Genomic DNA, 21,548 nt, shown 5'->3' with positions numbered 1-21,548 from the left:
TGTTGCAAGTCTGTTCAAATATTACCACCGGAAATGGACATATTGAAGTTTATAAAAGATGAAAACTTCTGCAAAATGTTCCAGAAATATATTTTAAAAAATACTCAAAAATTAATTTGAGTTTTTAATTTACATATTGATATTGCTGATTGATCTTGGATAGTTAAAAATAATCGATTTATTTATTACATTAACTTTCTGGAAAAGGCTTTTTGACACTATGGCCACACAGTAACACTGTGTCCGGTCATGCGCTCTTTCTAAATAATTTTCTTACGTCTTTCTCGCTCCTTCAGACATGGCCGCAAGATTTGTCTCTAAGCTTGTGAGTTATATCATACATTTATTAATTTACTGAGATAATTGTCATTCCAATAACTCGGAAAATGTACAAAGACCATAACACTTTGTACAATTACTGTCAGTCTCGTTGCTCTCAGCTGCAATGTCGAAACCTTGAGGTTATATCGCACCTATGAAAAAGAAAAAATAGATGTTGCAAAATGTTATCTATTTATATAAGACCGTAGAATTAAGTGAGTGCAACGGGTGTTTATAATGTGAAGCATTTCAATTCATGCGCTCAATACCTAAATCGTAACTCAAAAGGCGTGTATGATTTTCTAGTTGAGTTTTACTGAAAATTTTCCTGATATCTTGAAGAAATTTTCACGGACGTGTCATGATTAGGTATCGCTTGGATACGGAGAGTTGACCTATTCAATCTTAAGCGTTTTAAAGCCTAATTTAATTCAGCTTTTTAAATTTCTGGTAGGTCTAAGTAGACAAGTTTTTTTCTTTGATCATTGTTTCCATGTTGTAATGTTGAGTTTCTCATGGCAGGCCCTGTCCAGGCCGGCTGGTGCGCGCAGTTACAGCGCTGCTCTGAAGAAGTGCACCCTCATCCCCGGAGATGGAATCGGCCCGGAGATCTCGGCGGCTGTGCAGAAGATCTTTGCTTCCGCCAAAGTCCCCATTGAATGGGAGAGCGTGGATGTCACTCCAGTCAGGGTTAGTAAAATGCATACATACTTCTATACTTCAATTAGCTGCTCTACAACATGCATAACATGTACAACATGTATGTTGTTTATGAAGTGGTCCTTTTAATAATATTATCTTATCTAAGTGCCTGACAATTAACTACTCCGTTAGGTCCCTTACCATTAGTCAGTAGCTATAAATGAACTATACACTTTCATTTTTGATAATATTTGGCAAAGTGCTAAAAGTAATTTGAATTTTTTTTTACATTAACATTACACAAAATTATTTCCCTCAGGGCCTATATCATTGGGGATGTTGTGTGTAGCGATCAGCCGTTCATGGAACGACCTGCACAAATGAGTTGGCTCTTTTTGATGAGCTGTATTCGTATGACTCTCATTAAACCTTTTAGTTATTCTTTTTTATCAGGAGATATTTTTGAAAAATAACAACGTTAAAATTAATCTTTATTACATACTCGGAAACGTGAACGGCATCTGATACTTGGCCATATGTACCCACACCTACTAAGTACCTAGCATCTTATTTTTCTCGTGAAACGAGACGGCCTACCGGTAGCAGGAGACGTACGATCATTCATACCCACACACACCCTGAGACATTATATACTTACAGCCTGGAGCCGTATCAGGGGATCCGTACCGGGGGAGTTTTCAGAATACAGTAGTCTAGTAGTAGCTAGTCTACTGGTAACCCAACTGCTTATTTATTTATTGTTTAGGAACATTTACAGTTTACATCATGCACAGTTTAAGTATCATTATACACTATGTATTAACATAAAATATAAACAGCAAAACGTGAACAAAGGCAAAAAAAAGAGATATCAAAAACCAAACATACAGATCAATATATGATCCAAAAAACAATAGCAAAAAAAAAACATAAAACAAATGGAGTCAATAATAAAACAAACAAACATTCACAATATATTGAATGTCGACCGGTCGGTGGCCGAGTTGACATCGCATTTGGGTCCCACCCAGGCGTAGTGTGTTCAATTCCTCGGTTGGCTAAGTCCTCCATCACAACACAAGCAACATTTTCAGCTTACTGTGGTGGTAGTAGGAGATTTTCAAATATTGTCAGGTTATTCGTAACCCGGGAATGTTTGTCTATCTTTTAAAAAAAAGTAAAAAAAAAAAAAAAAAAAAAATATTGCTAATTTGCATTTTAAAATAAGCGAGACTATTTGCATAATGGGTTATTAAATTATGAGTCTAAAATTATCATTTTACATTCTGCAAAAAAATTCCTTGGTGGTTGAGAGATCCCTCGGGTAATTTGAAACTCTCTCAAAAGGGAGATTTAAATATTTTAAAAAAAGTGCCATTCGATTTAAATTTAATTTAGTTAAAAAAATATTTGCTGAGGCCAAGATATCCTCGCCGCAGGGAAGGCTGACAGAAGCAGAAAGAAAGTACCTCTTCCTATGAAAGCAGATTATTGCGACTTCCGCCAAGTATTTTTCAAGTCTGTCACTTCTTCGGCGTTTTTTATTTCCCCATACTAGTTTTGGTTATATGTTATATGGCAGTATATTTTCTCTGCCTTTAGACGACGATTCAAAGGTTGAGAACTATAATAATAATGTGTTATTAATATTAATAACAGTCAAAGTTGACATTGATAAGACCATTTTCGACTTTGGCTCTTTTAGTGTTTGTAATATACCACCTTTTGTTAATGTCCCATGTCTGGAGGTTAGGTTGTGTTATCTTTCTCCTAATGCCTAACAGGGTTGTCAAAAAAATTGTGTTTGACTCGACAAAAACTCAATGTTTTTCATGAAATTAGAACAGATTTTTCTGTCTAAAATTTCTATCCAATTTTCAGCTAGCAAAGTCATATCATGAGATATAGAGCGTTCCACAATCCATTTAACTGCCAAAGTCATATCATGAGATGTAGAGCATTCCACTATCATATCATGAGATATAGAGCGTTCCACTATCCAAAGTCAAATCATGAGATATAGAGCGTTCCACTATCCAAAGTCAAATCATGAGATATAGAGCGTTCCACTATAAAGTCATATCATGAGATATAGAGAGTTCCACTATCCATTTGCCTGCCAAAAAATAAGAAAGAGGACCTCTTTTTTGTTCCATACTTTTCAAATGTTTGAATAGATTACAATCTTTAGAGCACAGGAGTCAGGTGGGAATGCTGTACTTGTTTTACTAGTATTTCAATGGAAGATGCTCTGAGGAACTGGCATCATTGTTCCTTTCAACGTGCCAAAAATGCACCCAACAACATTTGTCACACGAGAACAGCTAGTTTCTTCGACTTGTTCTTGAGTTCTACAGCTCGGCTATGGAACGATTTGCCCGCCTCTGTGTTTTCTGCCTCCTACAACAAGTTCAATCTTTCCTCAAAAAGACCCTCCGCACAGCATCCCCAAGATGTCCCAGGCCATTTCCTCGTGGCCCTCTTTGTGGAGTTAATGTAAATAAAAGAGAAAAAAATTCGTGTTTGACTAGTTTGAATCCAAGTAATAACTACTAATTATTTATTACATAAGTAAAACTTTCCTTTCTTTGTTTACTGAAGCCGGAATAATGTTTAATTTACATTAATTATTAGTATCTTCCTGAACATTATTTAACCTCCAACAATACTCATATCACGCCCACATTCATTACCTAACAGTTTTGTCCATCTCTAAATCACATTTTTTATACCATCACAAACACCTGATTATGTAACATAAATAGATTGTTTTTTTGTAGTCCATCATATTTGGCAGATGTTCCTACTCTGACTCTGTCTTAGATTTCCTACTCCCAGAAAACTCGCTGAAACACAAAGATAACGATGGGTTATTTCCAGAGATGTGCTTTATTTCAAATAAATCCATTTCAAATGGAAATGCAAAATGCAAAATGGGTATTTTCCATTTTGCATTTTAAATGCTTTTCTAAAAACCATTTTGCATTTTGCATTTTAAATGCTTTTCTCAATGCATTTTCCATTTTAAATGCTTTTTTGCAACATTCTTCCTACTATCTCCACTCATCTTTTTTTCATAAGCCCCAAATATCAGTCGGTCCTCAACCTCGCTATGAGAGATAATTTACATGTTTCAAGTTGCTCCCTGGTAGAAGCCCTGGCAATCGAGTGATACCATTACAAAAAATACTAATTCAAATACTGAACATGGGGCCATGACGCTGTAATATTAAATGTTAGATAGCAGTTTCTATGTTTTTACGTTGGCAACATTTGTCCCGCGCAAATTATTTGTGGTTCATAATCTGTAGTCGTTGCATTTTTTGATTTACCATCATGTAATATGTTTGGTCTACATTGATGTCCATTATTAAATGACAAAACTGTTTAAAAATTCTATAATTATTTTAATTGTTTGACCTGAGAAACCATTTTGCATTTTCAATGCATTTTGAAAATAGGTATTTTGCATTGTGCATTTTAAATGCTTTTCTAAAAACCATTTTGCATTTTCAAATGGAAAAGTTTTGACCCATTTCCATTTTGTATTTCAAATGGTTTTGGGTATCCATTTTGCACATCTCTGGTTATTTCACAGAATTTGAACAATTTATCAAAGTTAATTCTGTTCATGTCTGTCATTATTTCATCATTTGCCGGTTCTTTCACACTATATACTGGGTGGGATAGTAACAGAACTTGAATTTTCCCTTTGAAATTTGATGAACTACTGTTAAAATTCTGTAAAACAACCACATCCTAACACAGTATCTTTCTGTAGCCAAAGTGGACTATGAATGCAAAACATTAATATTAATTAATTGCAAAGGTCGCACATCATAAATGGATCAATTATATCCAGTTAACTTGTGGAGAACAGACATAATACATTACATATCTCAGATATATAATTATCTCAATTTCCATTGTCAAGCTATTGTTTTCAATACATACTGTAACCAAATGTTAAGTTTGATGTAAAAGACGGTTAGGGCGTTAATAAATAATAAATAAATATTATTGAAAAAGAAGATAATACTATTAAATTAAAACGAAATTGAACATGGCACAGAAAAATAAAAAGGTGACTGTCTCAACTGGGAATCGAACGTAAGATCCCGAAATAAAAATCGGATATGTTTATCTGAGACACTATCCAGGTTACAAATAAATTCGTTAGATCTTTGTAATCATCCAAAAATATGGGAACAATTAGTTAAATAATAATAATTAGGTCCCAATGGCTGAGTTGGTTGAGACGTTATCCCGGTAAGACAGAGATCCCGGGTTTGATTCCCAGTTGAGACAGTTACCTTTTTATTTTTCTGTGTCTTGTTCTGTTTCATGTTTTGCTTAGATTTATAAGTATTATCTTCTTCAATTGTATATAACATTCTGATAAAATTGAATAAATCGATAAATTTAAAAAAATATCATGTAGTTGTTGTGCTTTCAACTAATAAAAATATTATGTAGTTGTTGTGCTTTCAACTAATAAAAATAACGGCAGATTTTAATAGTAGTTAGTTAATTAAGCTCTGGATTACTGATAAGAGTACTGTATATATTCTTTTGGCATACTGTACTTGTAGAAAACTTTAACAATATGTATTTTTGTAAAGTTTTTATCTTACCATCAAAACGGACTTGCAAGGTCTCTGTAGTAAATTGATAATATAAATTAGTAGGTAGGTAGGATGATTGTTATATTAAAATAATAACATGTTATGCATTATTGAAGTATATATAAGTACATTAAGTAAGATATTTATGCCGCTATCAATACCGCTACTTATTACCTATGATAAAAATGTTGACTAAAAATATTTTTGTAATTGGATTCATATTATTTCCATCTAAGGCAGTGTCGGCCAAACTGTGTGCTGCAAGAAGTCTCTGGTGTCTATTATTTATATAAGAGCATATTCTGTATTGCTTGTTTCGTATTTTTCAATTGTTACGTTAATATAAGTAGAACATTACAAATTATAAAGTTAATATGTAAGATAATGGGAAATTTTTTTTTCTGTTGCAATTCAGGTGAAGCCAAGTAGAAATAACTATGTATTTACTAGTTTATCAATAAAACAAAGTGTTGTATTGTCCAGTATGTGATTTTATGAATTAAAATCAATTTATTTTGAACTTCCCGCATTCAGCTAACATGCAATATAACCGGCCCGTGATGTTATTTCATCCGGTTGTTTCCCACTACTTCTCTAAATAGTGTCACTATCCGCATCTGTCTGTTTGTGCGCTTATTTCTTCTAAACTACGCAAAGGATTGTGATATGGTTATCACTATCATTTAGAGAATTTCGTCCGGAAGGTTTATATATATAATGCATGCACATTATATTTATAGAAAGTAGAGAAAAGTCCATGTTTTGTAATGAAGTCGTAAAAAAAATATTTTCAGGTGCTTACATTGTTAACGCTGGCTAAACCTTATGAGATACATCAAAATGATGTACTACGGAATAGGATATCTTAAAAAGACCTAAAGAAAGGACCGCAATAGTATATGTCTAACTTCTAAGGAAAACCTCCAGCAACACCGGGTAACGTCAGCCAGTTGTAAATTACATAACATGAATATCACTTTCACAGTGCTTGAATATTAACTTTCTCCTTCCCACCCAACTACCTTCGGCCTCACAACACACACCAATAAGGAAGTTGAGTCCATTTTTTTTATTTTTTTTTATCAATGTTTGCATTCAAACTTAAATACTGGTATTTTTTTTTTTTTTTTTAAGTTTGTTTTCATAATTAAATTAATTCTCAAAGTTTAAATTTTATTAAGCCCGCCAAAACGAGCGGAATCCGAGCGGTAAGAGGCGGGTGTGGGTGTGACGTCATTCGAACTGTGAAAACCACGTCGCTTAAGCATTTTGTATGGAAAAATTTTTAATTCCTCAACAAGGAATTCCAGTAATTTTTTTACCAATGTTAACCGTCTATTAGAATTGATGTTATTAAAAAAAAAGAAAATTGATTAAGATTTCATAGTTAAATTAATATTTTAAGTTAGAATATTTTCTTTTCCCGCCCGGTACGGTATTCCCGTCGATATTTGTTGAGGTGCCCCGCGCGAATTCAGGACCACCGCGCAGAAAAGTAAAGACCGAAAGTAAAATAACGGTTTACAGCCCAGTTCACTGTAAGACTTTTCTGGGCGGCCGGCGGCCTGAAGTGTATTACATGTTATGTGACATGTATAATAATAAAAAGTTCTAAGTTATGCAATAAACAACATATTATTATAAAGCACTATACGAATATGTATCTTTAGAAATCCATTTCATGTAATAATAACAACAAATACGTACATATATTTGACATACCCAAATAAACGTTTGGCCTATACACCTCTCTCATCTAAACCGACCATCTCTCATGTAATAGAAAGAGATGCACCATAGGTGATCCGTTGTACGTACAAGTCACGACACATGTGACGTCAGAATTCTTTCGACCAATCGTGGAGCGTATACAGTCTATTGCTATTGAATGCTTTTTCAAGAACGTTTAACTAATTCTAAGAATAATAATATAGAAATATATTTATATATTTAGAATCGATATTTTTTGATCTACATGAACATATTTTTTATAAGTCAAAATATTTTTCATTCAACTTCCTTATTGGAGATGTCATAGTCTCACTGTCTCCAGTTGGTTGAAGGCAGTTGGGACTCTTGTGGAGATTCACATTAAATATAAAACATATAAATAACAATTAAATAGGACAATTTTGGTAACATACAGAATTCAAGTATTTACAAATAAAATATTTTATTTTTTTGAAATCTAAAAATATTGAATACACAGTCAAATATAGGTGGATTAATTGGCTGTAAAACACAGTAAGGAGTTTATATGTTTCGGTATTAATATAAGGCGGTATGAATTTTGGAATAAGGGTGGTCGAATCTAAAACCGGCCAGAATTCTCTATTGCTCGAGTAGTTATGTGAGAATCTGTTGTTTCAATGTGAGTAAATGTGTTGTTTTAGGGAGCTGACGGCAAGTTCGGCATCCCTCAGGAGGCCATCGACTCGGTGAACAGGAACAAGATCGGTCTGAAGGGGCCCCTCATGACCCCTGTCGGAAAAGGCCATCGTTCCCTCAACCTGGCGCTGCGCAAGGAGTTCAGCCTGTATGCCAACGTCAGGCCCTGCCGCAGCATTGAGGGGTAAGCCATTTGCTCTTGATTTATGTCTTCTAGATGGCACTAACCCGGAAATCACAGCAGTTGTGTGCGGCCGTATGTGCCCCATATGCGGAAGTCACAAAAGTTGTCTTGCATATACCTGTACAAAGTGCCGCATACTGGGGCACTTAGCATCAAAACATACGTGTTTAAAGAGTTAGGACGGGTTGTGTCAGAGAATTTGAACAGTTCATCGAATTTCACAGTTAATTTTCTAGGACTATTCAAGTTTTATTATTATTTCAGTTCTATGAAGCAACTGCCCATGTTGATATAATTACAGAACTTCAATTGGACTTTCACAGAATTTAGAAATTAACTTTGAAATTTGATGAATTGTTCAAATTCTCTGAAGCAACCCGTCCTTAGTCATTTCAAAGTTCTTCAAACTTATTAAAAACACTGTCATAAAGGTGAAAAAAAAAAGTTTAAATCCATTCAAATATATGATCTGAGATTTTCACAGCCATAAGTATTAGTGATTTTTTTTGTTGTATTATGCCGTATTGCGCCGCCTCTTTTAGCCAACGTTTCGGATCGTTAGGATTATCAGGGCAGATGTGTTCATGATGGACACTGTAACGCTGTCCAAAACGTTGGCTAAAGAAGAATGTAGCACAACACGGTATAATACGCCAAAAATAAATTACTATAACTCCATTAAAATATGTCTAAATCAATTTAAGATGAAAAAATGGAATAGTTTAACATCAGACCCTGTCTGCCTCAAAAAGAGAAACTTTAGTGTGGAGGCATTTATTTTTTAATAAAATGATATATTTTTTATATTCATAAATAACAAAATTGTTAATGTGCGAGTTTCTACAACTTGAGAATTTCTGTGGTCCTGCCGCTGAGAGGTCCATTGTGACTTCTCTTTCGGTTATGTAAGTGTTTTATGAAAAAGAGGGAGAGATTTGAACACGGCTATCAGCAGTACACCTTTAACCAAGCAGTCAGTTACATTTTATAACAAACTTATTGTTTTGAAACTGATATTTTAAATTTCTGTGTATTGTTATTACGGCTGCTGTTACACCTTTTCTCCCCGATAAAACTTTAAGAAACACCAGAATTTTTGAACCTTTTAGCGCAGATTTTAGTCGTAAATTTTATTATTTTTTCCTTTCAAATCGAATACTGTGGATTTATCAATGTTAATTCCCTCGCTAATAATAATAATAAATTTTTAAGTTTAAAAAAAAAAAAAAAAAAAAAAAAAAAATTTAATAATACTTGGATGACTTGTATAGCGCCGTTTTTGTGCAAAAACACCTCAAGTGCGCTCAAGCGCTAACTTCGTATATCTCTCCATTTTCAAGTCTCTTTAAAATTACACTTCTTCTTACATTGAAATGTTTAACGTCTTGTGTTTTTCACCCACCCCGGCCCCCTCACAGGCCCCCTCCTCGGCCGGCTCGGTTTGGATTACAGAGACCATACCAATAAACTAGGTAGGCCAAATGGTTAGAACGGAGTGGTAGGCCGCTGATAGCTCTGTTGTAACCTCTCCTTGATAAAATGCTCCTTGTTCCATGTGTGTGGGTGGAAGCGCTAGGTATTTGAATGTGTGTAGAAAGTTTGTTCCACCAGAAAAAAATGATTCCAGTTGTGTTTGTTAATATAACGTGCTGATGATTACATTGTGTTTGTAGGTATAAGACCCTTTACGACAACGTGGACGTAGTGACCATCCGAGAGAACACGGAAGGAGAGTACTCCGGCATCGAGCACGAGATCGTAGACGGAGTGGTGCAGAGCATCAAGCTCATCACGGAGGATGCCAGCCGACGCGTGGCCGAGTTCGCCTTTGAGTACACACGTGCCGTGGGTCGTCACAAGGTCACTGCCGTACACAAGGCCAACATCATGTGAGTCATAATACCCATTACATATATAGTTTAATTTACCCATCCCGGATTCAAGAAGCCTATCTTCAACTACTCTACCTAACCACCGCTTCTGGGCAATCTTTCTGTCTTTCTAAATCCAAATTTAAATATATTATTAAGTTATTCCCAGTCCTAATTTCACTAACAGATAACCATCAGTCCCCCCATTCTGTCAAATGTTATCTATTCTTATAATTTATTACCTTTGACTTGAGACTTTTCTCAGAACATGGTTGCGTACCTTATTGCATTGTTTTTTTATTACTCACCTTAATCATCTTGTGATAAATATCTTTTGCGCGCTGTTTTGTGAATCATATCTTGATGTGTGTTCTTAAAAGCTAATAAACAGATTATAGGTGAAAAATAATCGGTTTTGAGGTCTAGCATGATCAAATCAGCAACTTAAAAATATTGGCTCTGTAGGCTTAACTGACGACCATTTAATATCGGTTTCCTGAGAAATAAATTAGAAATCACCGGTGGATATTGTCTATGGATCAACATTTCTAAATGTCAAATGGCTACGTCAAAATATGATTAAATTGACTATGTCTAATTGAAATAAATTCACTTTTACATATATAGTTTGGCAGTCTGCATGCACTTTTTCACACTAAAAATTAAGTTTATCGGTCAATTAGGTCTTTAGCCATAGCTCGTGATATTTTAAACAGTTTTCTGAATTCCGTTTCTACAACGAACGATATTATTAAAAAATTTATGTACATTGACAGTTAATCGAAGCTTAATTAGGCGGCTTTTGTTTACCAACTATTAAACTTATCTAAAGATGACAAATTTGTTCCATATCGTATTGGTTTAGGGTTTTGATCATGCTAAATATCCAGTGGCGCTTACTTGTTTTATCATGAGTATGCAGTATTAAAAAGTAAAGATGACAAATTTGTTCCATATCGTATTGGCTTAGGGTTTTGATCGTGCTAAATATCCAGTGGCGCTTCCTTTTTTTATCATGACTATGCAGTAAGAAAGGACACAGATATCTTAAGTGAATTAGAATGTCTTCAATGTGTATTATTTATTTCCAGGCGCATGTCTGATGGTCTCTTCCTGAGATGTTGCCGCGAAATGGCGGAGAAATATCCTGACATCAAGTTCGAAGAGAAGTATCTGGACACCGTGTGCCTCAACATGGTGCAGGATCCTAGCAAGTACGACGTCTTGGTGAGGAAAAAAACAACACTTTAATTTAATCATTAAAATATTTGTAATTATTGACATGCAATTACACTATTTACAACACAGTGTTTACTGGTCTTAGCATTGCTTATCTATTCTGTGCCATGTTGATTTGCATAAATGAATACCAAAGAGTAACTAAGAAGGGAACAAACCAAGTGCGCAGAGCTGGGAGGTGGCATGGGTGTGTCCCTTTCAGTGATTAGTCATTGAGTGGATCCGACAGTCTACAGGCAACTCACATTGTAGTCTGTCTTCCAAAATGTTTACGTTAATCTGTTTACGAATATGGTATTTTTACAATGGTGCGGGAATTCTTCACTGCCTAATAACCGCAACTGCGAATCCCTAATCGGGTGAAAAAAAATTGGTTTCTTTCCAAAATCAAATATTTGAAACAAGTGAACGATGAGTGAACAGGTAACCGGTGCGCTCGCCCGGTGGTCAATGTACGAATGATGTGGTAGTTTATTCAAGACATGTTCAAACCTCCCTGGTGCCAAAAAGATTGTCATGTGGTTTATCCAGATTTTGCATTAGAGCATATCTATCTCTTGTGACGTCAGTGATTAATACGTATTTTAAGAAGTATTTTTGTTGTCTTATTTCCGTCTTTAGTTTTGATTATTGGTGTCTCACGAACTGATGTATGTTTGTGTTGTTTGCAGGTGATGCCTAACTTGTACGGAGACATCATGTCCGACATGTGCGCCGGTCTGGTGGGCGGACTCGGCCTGACTCCCTCCGGCAACATTGGACTCAACGGAGCTCTCTTCGAGTCTGTAAGTATTGTGCTGTACTGTAGCCATCAACATCTCCACAGAGCTGGCGATTAATAACTAACCTGCGTGTGTTTGTTTGTGTCAGGTGCACGGAACGGCGCCCGACATCGCCGGCAAGGACTTGGCCAACCCCACGGCGCTGCTGCTGTCAGCCGTGATGATGCTGCGCCACATGGAGCTGATCTCGCACGCCGACATCATCGAGAAGGCGTGCTTCGCCACCATCAAGGACGGCAAGTACCTGACGGGGGATCTGGGCGGCAAGGCCAAGTGCTCCGAGTTCACCAATGAGATCATCAAGAGGATCGAGGGGGGCCACTAAACTACAATCACTAGTCACTAAACTAACATCAGTACAAATGTAGTTTACCAGCAGAAGAACGGCGGAGAGAAGAGCCGACGACAGTCGCTGTGTTTAATTTATAACTGTTGATATATATTTTACAGTATTTATTGTGTAGTTGTAAAAAAAAAACCTTTTTACAGTTTTTGAGTGTCTCGCCTTTTTTATTATTGATATTTTATGTGTTAAACTCTTTTTCTGTATTATGAATAAGTTACAATAATAATAATATTTGTATGTCGTTGACGGGAAATTGACAATTCGCCTTCTTTAGCCAAAGTTTACCGCCCTAGGCAGGTTAGAATCTAAAATTTAAGCACGCTGGAATGTCGCTATGAGGATCTCGTTAGATCTTGGAATTATTTAAATGCCATCTTTAGATGTTTGCAAAACAGACATTAGTTGATTTATTTAAAAGACATTGGTTAAGAAAATCCCTGGACAATACTTAAACATACGTCGATGTATGTTAATTTTTAGATTAAAATTATGAATCTTCATTTGTGTGACGTATTTAAGCTTACCCGAACGTCGGAGGGACGTATTGATTACGAACTTGACTTGTTGTAAATAATATGTTACGAGATTACCACCCAAACAAGTATTGTATTATATCTAATTATTTATTCTCAAATCTTTGTCGTCTACTACATATTTACTACTATTTTTAGTTGGCAATTAATAGGCACAAAGTGCTTTATTAAATAGTAAAAAAAAATAAGCAATTATGATCAATTATGAATGAATTCACCAGAATCTTAATATTGTAGTTACCTTCGATGCAAATGTGATTTAGCTGTAGTATTTATTGGATACGATAAGTTCATTAATCATTTAGGCTTATTGTTCCTTAGCAAATGTTAACCAAATCTCGAAACCCAATATCTTCTCCATCCGCCCCCAGCCCAGCACTTGTAGCCGCACAATATACTACCCGCTCATCATGTAATCTTACAATAACCTCGTGCCTTTTCAAAATAGTCCTGTTTTGCCATTTATTTCTTCTCTTTTAAATATATAGCTATGTATACATGTATAGTCATGCTCGACGGTTTGGCTTGATCGAACGTGTTGACTTGGGAGACATGCTCATCGTTGCGTCTATGTGCTCGAGCGGCTCGACACAAGGCTCCATAGATAACACCACCAAGACGTTCAGTCAAATTGTAAATTTCTCTCGAACATTGAGCAAGAATTATGGGCCTTGAATCTTTTTCACATCGATATAGATGCGAGAAGGTACACACTTTGTTGAGACATGTCAGAATTACCGTAAAACCAACGAGCATGGACGAGCGTGGGTATATAGCTTATTGTATACCTTATTGTATACCTTATTTGAATACCTTATTTGAATGGCACCATACGATGAGTTTAATGTTGTGTAGGTATAGGTAGCCGGTGTGTGGGGGGTGGATTGTGCGGGACTTGCCGTGCAATGATATTCAACACATTAACCTCTGCCAGTAGCAAATACTCGACAACAATTAACACCGTTGGTACTGCATTGTTTTGTAACTAACAATTTAGTCATGAAATGTATCTTGCTAATCGTTACATTGGGTTCAAATAAACTCATTGATTTTTAATGAAATTCTTTTATTACTTTTCTTCCTTACCTTTAATTATAAGAAATCTACTTTTGACAGCGCTTATAAACTCTGTTACATAAAGGAATTGTAACAGTGTGTGGATCCTTTTACATATATATCTATGGTTTATGGTTAATGTATATTGTTAGCTGCATATTTAAATATTGCCGCCCACATGCTTGGTTTGCTCGTCAATATCGGCTTGGCTATTGACACGCCTAACGAGCGCAACCAGGCTTGGGAAATCAATATTTAAACTACACCCAGAACCCGAACTTGGTTTTCCTCGAATTTTTGCAGTCTGCAAATACAATTTTATAATTCTACTAAACTTGGAACACGAGAAAGGTTTCCTTCGAAATGTGTCGGCGAATTAATCCGCAGCTGTAATTTTATTTTGCGTTCTGAACACTGAAGACTGGTTTTAACTTAAGAATGATGTCACGGAAATAATTCCTACTGTGAGAAAGAATTATTTTCCTGACTTCGACTGGCAACGTTTTATGGTGAATTTGGGTTGGCAACGTTTCCGGTGGGAGGAAACGAGGACTTCTGGAATGGACGCCGGAGAAAGAAACGAAGGGATTCGATTATGTCGGATAATCTGTGAGAGATTGTTCTGTGATTCGCTGTTGACGGGAGTTCGGCTGGTTGTTTATAATTATTCTGTATCGCTGGAAGTACGGAGTGCGTTTCCACGATGGTTTATGTGAATACTTCAAGAAGCAAGTAATATTGTAATCATGTCGTATCAATCTAACAACCCTGACTCCATTATGAACTGGCTTCATTACTTCCGAGGGATTGCAACACGCCATTCCGAGCGATGTCTTGAGCTTCTCCGCACCACAACTTCCTGGCGAACGTGACCGCTGACATTTCAATGGACATCCATCAACTCGCTCGACGCGTGGTCAAGAACGAAGAAAAGCAGGTTGTTAGTTTAGCTCAAATTTCACAGGTCCACAGGTATGTTGTTTGGTTTAATTTTGTCTTGCAATTGCTACCTGCTAAGTCATGGTTTGTTTTTGATTAAATAAACATTGTATGATTGTTCTTGACCGATTTTTCATTTCATAACTAAAAAATGGAACCTTTCTTTTGTACAATGACAGCGCCAGCCTTGACCCACTATAACCTGGGAAGATCTCATATGCCCCGGCAATACCTTTTTACTTAAGATTTAAAGCCACGTGCTTCATACATTATAATGAATCTGCTCAAGATTCAAGCAGTCCACCAGCATAAATTATAATTGTACTCAATTTTAACTACGCACGGAATATGAAGATGATTTTATAATTATTTAATTATAATATCTTAAAAATGTATCTGACATACCGTGAAAGAAAACCATTCTCGCGTTCTGAATGCAATTTATTTTTTCGGTTCTTTTAGCAGGCCTTACCAAAAATGCTCGCAGGCCGCAAAAGTCTCATGGGCTGTATATTTCCCCATCACTGATTTACAGGAAAGAGAGGAGAGGTTTTAGTGGAGAATTAAAGGATGAAAAATAACAACACATCTATGTTTTCTTTAAATAAATTTATTTAATTTATCAAACAAATTTGAACAAATTTACATTGATTCAAATATTGTTAAAATTTCTAAAAACACGACGATCAACCAAAAGATAAACAGTAAGTTATAGAAGTCCTGACATGACTCCTCTCGCCTCCACACTTCGGTAACAAACATATAAACTTAAAGGGTAATATAACAAAATCACAATGGCGCCCATTCCACCACATCTGATGCAGGAAGGGCTGCCCAACAACACAATTCATTTATTTAAATTCAAATTAAAACATTTAAATATACATAGTTTAGAACAACACAACGATGCCTTAAATACCCCAGAGTAACGTTACACAGGTAGTCAAGTAATTATAATAATAATAATGTATAAATACTTAATCCGATAATAAAATAACAACGTCATCAACTTGACACCGCCACTGAGGGTGACATCGCCACTGAGCGTGACATCGCCACTGAGGGTAACATCGTCACTGTGGGTGACATCTCCTTACAGAAAATGGTAAGAAGGATTTATTATCACAGGGTTCTCGTGAACAGGAATGACTATTTAATGCTAAAACTGAATAAACGTCCATTAAAGATATAATATGTACTTTCTAATGTCAGGGTCTAACGTTAAGTTAGTCTCTACTGTTGCTCGAACAAATCTTCAAGCGTGGTTTAAGTAGCGACTGAAACTTAAGTTATTAATTAGAATGTGTGAATTTGTATAAACAATAATAACAATTTTGGTGGAGGCCCTGTAAGGTTTCCGGTGCGTGGTCGCAAGAAGTAATAGGTATTGTAACTTACAGAAACGTTACGGGGAGTGATTGATGATGATTTAAATATCTAGGGGGTCTGGTTGTTTATTTCCATTTGCGTGTGCACCAGTTTGTAGTACGATTAATATTGCACGTGTCTGCACCGCCAAAAGCGTTACTTCTACTTACAGAAACATGTTGAAATGAAATCAACACTGTTTGAAAGGCTAACTTGACAACGGATAAGAAACATTGAAATTTCAATCTGTATTGCATTAAAATATTTTTGTTGATTTTTCATTCGACACCGACGATTGACGTGACGTAAACAACCCTTGTTTGCTCTCGTAGATACATTGCAAAAGTGTGATTATGTATACACCTACATTATTCCTCCAATGTGCGAATATAGAAGATAATCTTTTGATTTAACTTTTTAAAAGTTTAATTCCACAATGAAACTGAGTTCCGAAGGGCTCAGGATTGTCAATGGCAAGGCGAACACTGTACATCAAAACAGTCTTGATTTCAGCTCAGGCAGTAACGCTTTTGGCACTATTTTGTAGGCATATATCGTACTAGGAACGGATGGTAAAAAGAAACACGCGCTCTGGCTCTAGTAGAACCTGATTGTTGAATGTAGAAGATTATGTTAGTAATTGTTGTGAAGGAAGTACACTAATAATTAATTATGTATAATGATATGGAATTGGGAGAGTAAGAGAATATTTTTACAAAATATACAGAGGTCAAACAAAAATAAATATTTGTTTTCTTAAAATATGACTTTGGTAAAATATAGTTGTATAAAGGTACTCCCGCTAGCCGCAACATGCAAATATACTTATGTATGTTTTTTTAATAAATACATATGCAAAAATATATTTCTGTATAAAATCTTATCCAAAGCTAACAAAAAATAAAGTGCATTTGTAAAATAATAATTTAGCTTCCATCTAAACTAACAAAGCACTCGACTTTTCGGTGAATATAAATTATGTAAATGTTAAATATCAAGTAACAATGATAAAGACATATTGCGTAGTATAAATAATGTAAAATTAAATACATACATAAAAGTTATCTGAAAAACTGTTCAGGCGAATGAGAATGAATAAGACTGCACTCGAGTGACGTACACCCACACCCGAGTGCAGCGGTGCAGCGGTTGACAGCACAGTGCACTTAACGACACGGCAAGAAATGCAACAAACTAATATTATCAACTACGCTCAATCACATAACACGGGAAATATTGAAGTAAGAAATACTTTAAAACAACTAAGGCCCTTCCTCCACAGGAATATGCAAGTATCCGATATTAATGTTGTGTATTATTCATGGCGCGCACAGTCCGTACACATCGCAACTGAAACTACGAGAACACCTCTTTAAACATCAAAACTAAGCTTTTATAACCTCCCTCATGACTGCTATAGCTGTCATTTTATATTGACTGTTTTGTTCCTAGCATTGATCTAAAGCACGCTCATTGTTACAAGAGATGTCGAGGATGTAATTTTTGCTAGACTATATATTTATTAATTGCTCCGCCATGTTTAAAGTCTCGATTACATAAGTGGTAACGACTTCAACCAGCTGGTAGCGGGAGATTGGCGTCACTAAATACCCTAGAATATTAATAATACGCTCAACTCAACTATATTGGCAGTATTTACTTGTATTGGCCGCTAGAGACTCTAGTTAGCGTGTCTAAACAATGGTGGCAAATAAGTGAATGTTTTGGCTTATAACTGTTAATACGAACATAATAGTCGCCTTAATATCGCCCTGTATGAGCAAAAAACAGCAAGGCTTTATGTAGGTTTCCTCACATTTTTTTTTTAAATTTTTGATATCTATAATTTTTTAATGTAAAATAAAGAAAATATTTTACATAAAATCCATTAAAATGTATGAAAAAAACCAACTCGCGCCGCTAGGAGGCGCTAGTGTAGCATACTGTCATCAGAATGTATGGGAAATACGACATTTGACATCACCGACAAGTTTACAAAACTCAGCGCAGATGTATGGCGGTAGTTGGCAAGATGTTTGATTCATCAAATATTGGATACTTGCGTAACCCTGTGGGAAAGGGTTTAAAGGTCCCCACACCCCCAGCTGGGAGGTGGGAGGTGGGAGGCTCCTCCATTCACATAAAGACCTGTGAGGCTAATATTATGCAAACCTATTATGACAAATTGCTATCATATTAACAGATGCTTTGAATGGCACAAAAAAGCAAAGCATTTAAAGATATTTTACAACACCGGTGTTCAAACACAAACGTGCAACTTGTGACCAAAAACAGCAGAGTTCCAGAGATGTTATTAACAAATCCTAACTATTCAATAATTATTAAGAACTATGTAACTGATTGCATAAATGTAATAATACTCGTGGTATTCTGAAGTCGTAAGTTACCTTAAACGTTAATGTGAATACGAGAAAGTTGATTAGTATTTCCTACTCCATTGACCTGTCGGTGTCTTGTACCCGACTCACCGACCCACCGACCCATCGACCCGCTGTTCGTAAACCAACCTATGATAGTTTCACTTCTAATTAGGAAAAGACTTATCTTAGTGACTAAATATAACTTTAAGGACATCCACGGGTTAAAACAACATACATTTCTAGCTAGATACTTTCCCTTTTCCGTAACTTGATCTGTCAAACAGATATTCCCAGTCAGAGCTGCATTCATTAGCAGATAGGTATTAGACAGTTGAACATTTCACAGTCATTTTGCTAAGACTCTAAAAGATAAGTACTTTTTAGAATTGATACTGAAAATAAATGCTATGCTACTTCCAAGGGGAAGAATTTAACATTTTAAAAGCTTTTTCCCCTCAATCAGATGTGATCAGAAATGACCACAATCCTCTAAATATACACACGGAGAATAGATGAGCTTTAGAATATTTTCTTGTCTATTTATTAATCACGCTTTGACTTTTAAATTTCTTAAATAAAAGCATTTACGTACTCATATTTCGTTGAACAATCTACCACTTTGTTAAAGCAATGCCAGAAATAATAAAATAAGTTAGTAACAAAGATTAAAATAAAGTTATATATTTGCTAAAAATTACCCAAATACCCGTAGCGATTTACTTATGGAAATTATGCAAATGGTGAAAGTGATTGATTAACTCCATCTAGATGATGTACAGATGGAGTTAGTCAATAACTTACTAAAATGCATATGGTAAGTGATTAATTAACTCCATCTAGATGACGTACAGATGGAGTTAGTCAATAACTTACTAAAATGCAAATGGTAAGTGATTGATTAACTCCATCTAGTTAGTCAATAATTACTAAAATGCATATGGTAAGTGATTGATTAACAACATCTAGATGACGTACAGATGGAGTTAGTCAATAACTTACTAAAGTGCATATGGTAAGTGATTGATTAACTACATCTAGATGACATACAGATTTGCGTCTAATACATCAAATAAATGCATTTTATTATTTCAACACAAAAAAGAATTCTGAGTCTATTATAAATACACAATTTTGGCTCAATTTGCTGCATTGTGTATAGTACGTACCTATATTTATGTTGGTTGCTTGTTAATGATTAACATATTACTTCCTAAATAATAGGGCCCTTCCATTGGCTTTTCAGTTAGCGGGAGGGAGTTTAAACATAGTTGGCACTATTGACTACGAGGATCCATTATGATACATGACCTTACTGGTTGCCAAGAGATATTAACAGTAATCTTTGGCTTAACAATAATGTATAAAACTAAAGCATTCTGCTTCCTATGTCACCATGAACAAACCAGCTATTACAATAATTTCCTTTTGATATTTTGATATTCACGCTACAACACGAGGCCCAGTTCGTTCAATTCACATGTAATCAGCAACATTTTGTCATTTGAAAGGTCCCCGTTAAAAGCTGGTTCTAGGTGTGTTTCAGCTTTCTATCAAATTGTAATAAGCTGACAAGCTTAACAACATGGCAGTTGTCCTCTTCTGCTGATCGCAATTGGTTCAAAAGCGGAAACGGACTTAGAATCGGCGTTTAACGGAGACCTTTCAAATTAAAAAAAAAACAAAATGAGCCGCCTTTGATGAAAATGTTTTGAATTTGAATTTCTGTGAAACAACTTGGCCTAACACACTACCAATTTCAAAGATAGATTAAAAAAACAGTTTTTCAATATTTTTCATATTTAAAAAAATGTGTATTACATTTATCACCCTACTCAAAAGAAAACTAATGTTTTTTTAAGATAATGGAAACAGATGGTACTACAGCTGGAAGGAGAAAATATTTTAAATTTTTTTTTACCCACAATGAATTTTCAAAACTATAACAATCATTATAAAATTTTGTTTCCGTTTTTAATTTGTATTTGAGCCGACAATATTAAAAACCGATTTTCGAATCTATTCCAAACGTAACCACCTTTCACAGTCCTAATGAATAATTACCTTAACATGCAGAGTGGCCTACGACCCACACTATTCTGACTTTTACTGGTGATTCCCAAACACTATTTCAATTCCCTATTATTTGTCTGGAATAGATCACCCATACAAGCTATTAAGAACTAAACTGGGGATAAAGAAGATTATTATAACATTAAAGAATGGCATTTCATCTAACTAAAAATTTGGCAAGTATACAACAACAGGCCGCTAACTACCGAGTTCACTTTGTATATTTAACACTTGTTTCGGGCTCTAGAGGCTCTAGCGGCTCTAGCGCGCCCGATACAAGGGTAAATACGATGGAATTGTCAAGTTAAGTCTTGCTTTTTCATTGTGATCTGCGGGAGTTAGTGTTGGCCATGGAGAGTGCTCCTGGAGTGGATGAGAGTGGACCGAGCGCCGGGGCTGTTAACTATTGGCATTGCCCTGCAAGCTCTCACCCGAGCTGGGCTCTCCCTGCCGCGTGATGTAGCCCCCTTGCCGGGTGTCCAGCGGGGCCATCTTGTCGGTGATGATGCCACCGATCAGAGTTGATAATGTCTCCAGAGATTGCCTCACCTGGGGATCATTCAATGTTAATTGGTTTGTAACATGGGTAGGGGTTTCAAAAAGTTCATAGTAATGAAATGAGAATACATACATTCCAACCATTTATAAATTCATATTTATTAAAAAAAAATACCAGGAGGATAAAAGGCATGAAGAGATGTGAATAACTCCATTCTAAGAATATCCGATAAATAGTTTTAGTTTCAAAACAACTCAACAGATGTCATTTGAATGTGTAGATTTAAGTTATTGATATTCAGTTT

At 35.6% G+C, this 21,548-nt stretch overlaps 2 protein-coding genes across 9 annotated transcripts in view; one reads left to right on the top strand and one right to left on the bottom strand.

Moving 5' to 3' along the window:
- The first annotated feature begins 245 nt into the window (after positions 1-245).
- Idh3a (isocitrate dehydrogenase [NAD] subunit alpha, mitochondrial) lies at positions 246-13,992 on the top strand. The gene is made up of 7 exons (XM_089643422.1): positions 246-325; positions 844-1,011; positions 7,982-8,160; positions 9,834-10,049; positions 11,123-11,258; positions 11,942-12,055; positions 12,141-13,992. The coding sequence occupies exons 1-7, from the start codon at positions 299-301 to the stop codon at positions 12,375-12,377; spliced, it is 1,077 nt and encodes a 358-aa protein (XP_089499548.1). The 5' UTR covers positions 246-298; the 3' UTR covers positions 12,378-13,992.
- Positions 13,993-15,557: 1,565 nt separating this feature from the next.
- The window catches only part of LOC149426055 (uncharacterized), a 348,593-nt gene continuing 342,602 nt past the window's right edge, over positions 15,558-21,548 (bottom strand). For all 8 annotated transcript variants that reach the window (XM_089643334.1, XM_089643325.1, XM_089643320.1 and 5 more), the window contains one exon: positions 15,558-21,294. In XM_089643334.1, the coding sequence (XP_089499460.1) occupies positions 21,145-21,294 (150 nt within the window). In that variant the 3' untranslated portion in view covers positions 15,558-21,144. The remainder of the gene's footprint in view (positions 21,295-21,548) is intronic.

This window comes from Hesperophylax consimilis, chromosome 2 (assembly GCF_061612785.1).
Source record: "Hesperophylax consimilis isolate HC1 chromosome 2, BYU_Hcon_1.0, whole genome shotgun sequence".
Taxonomy (NCBI): domain Eukaryota; kingdom Metazoa; phylum Arthropoda; class Insecta; order Trichoptera; family Limnephilidae; genus Hesperophylax; species Hesperophylax consimilis.
This window is presented reverse-complemented; position numbering and strand designations above follow the sequence as displayed.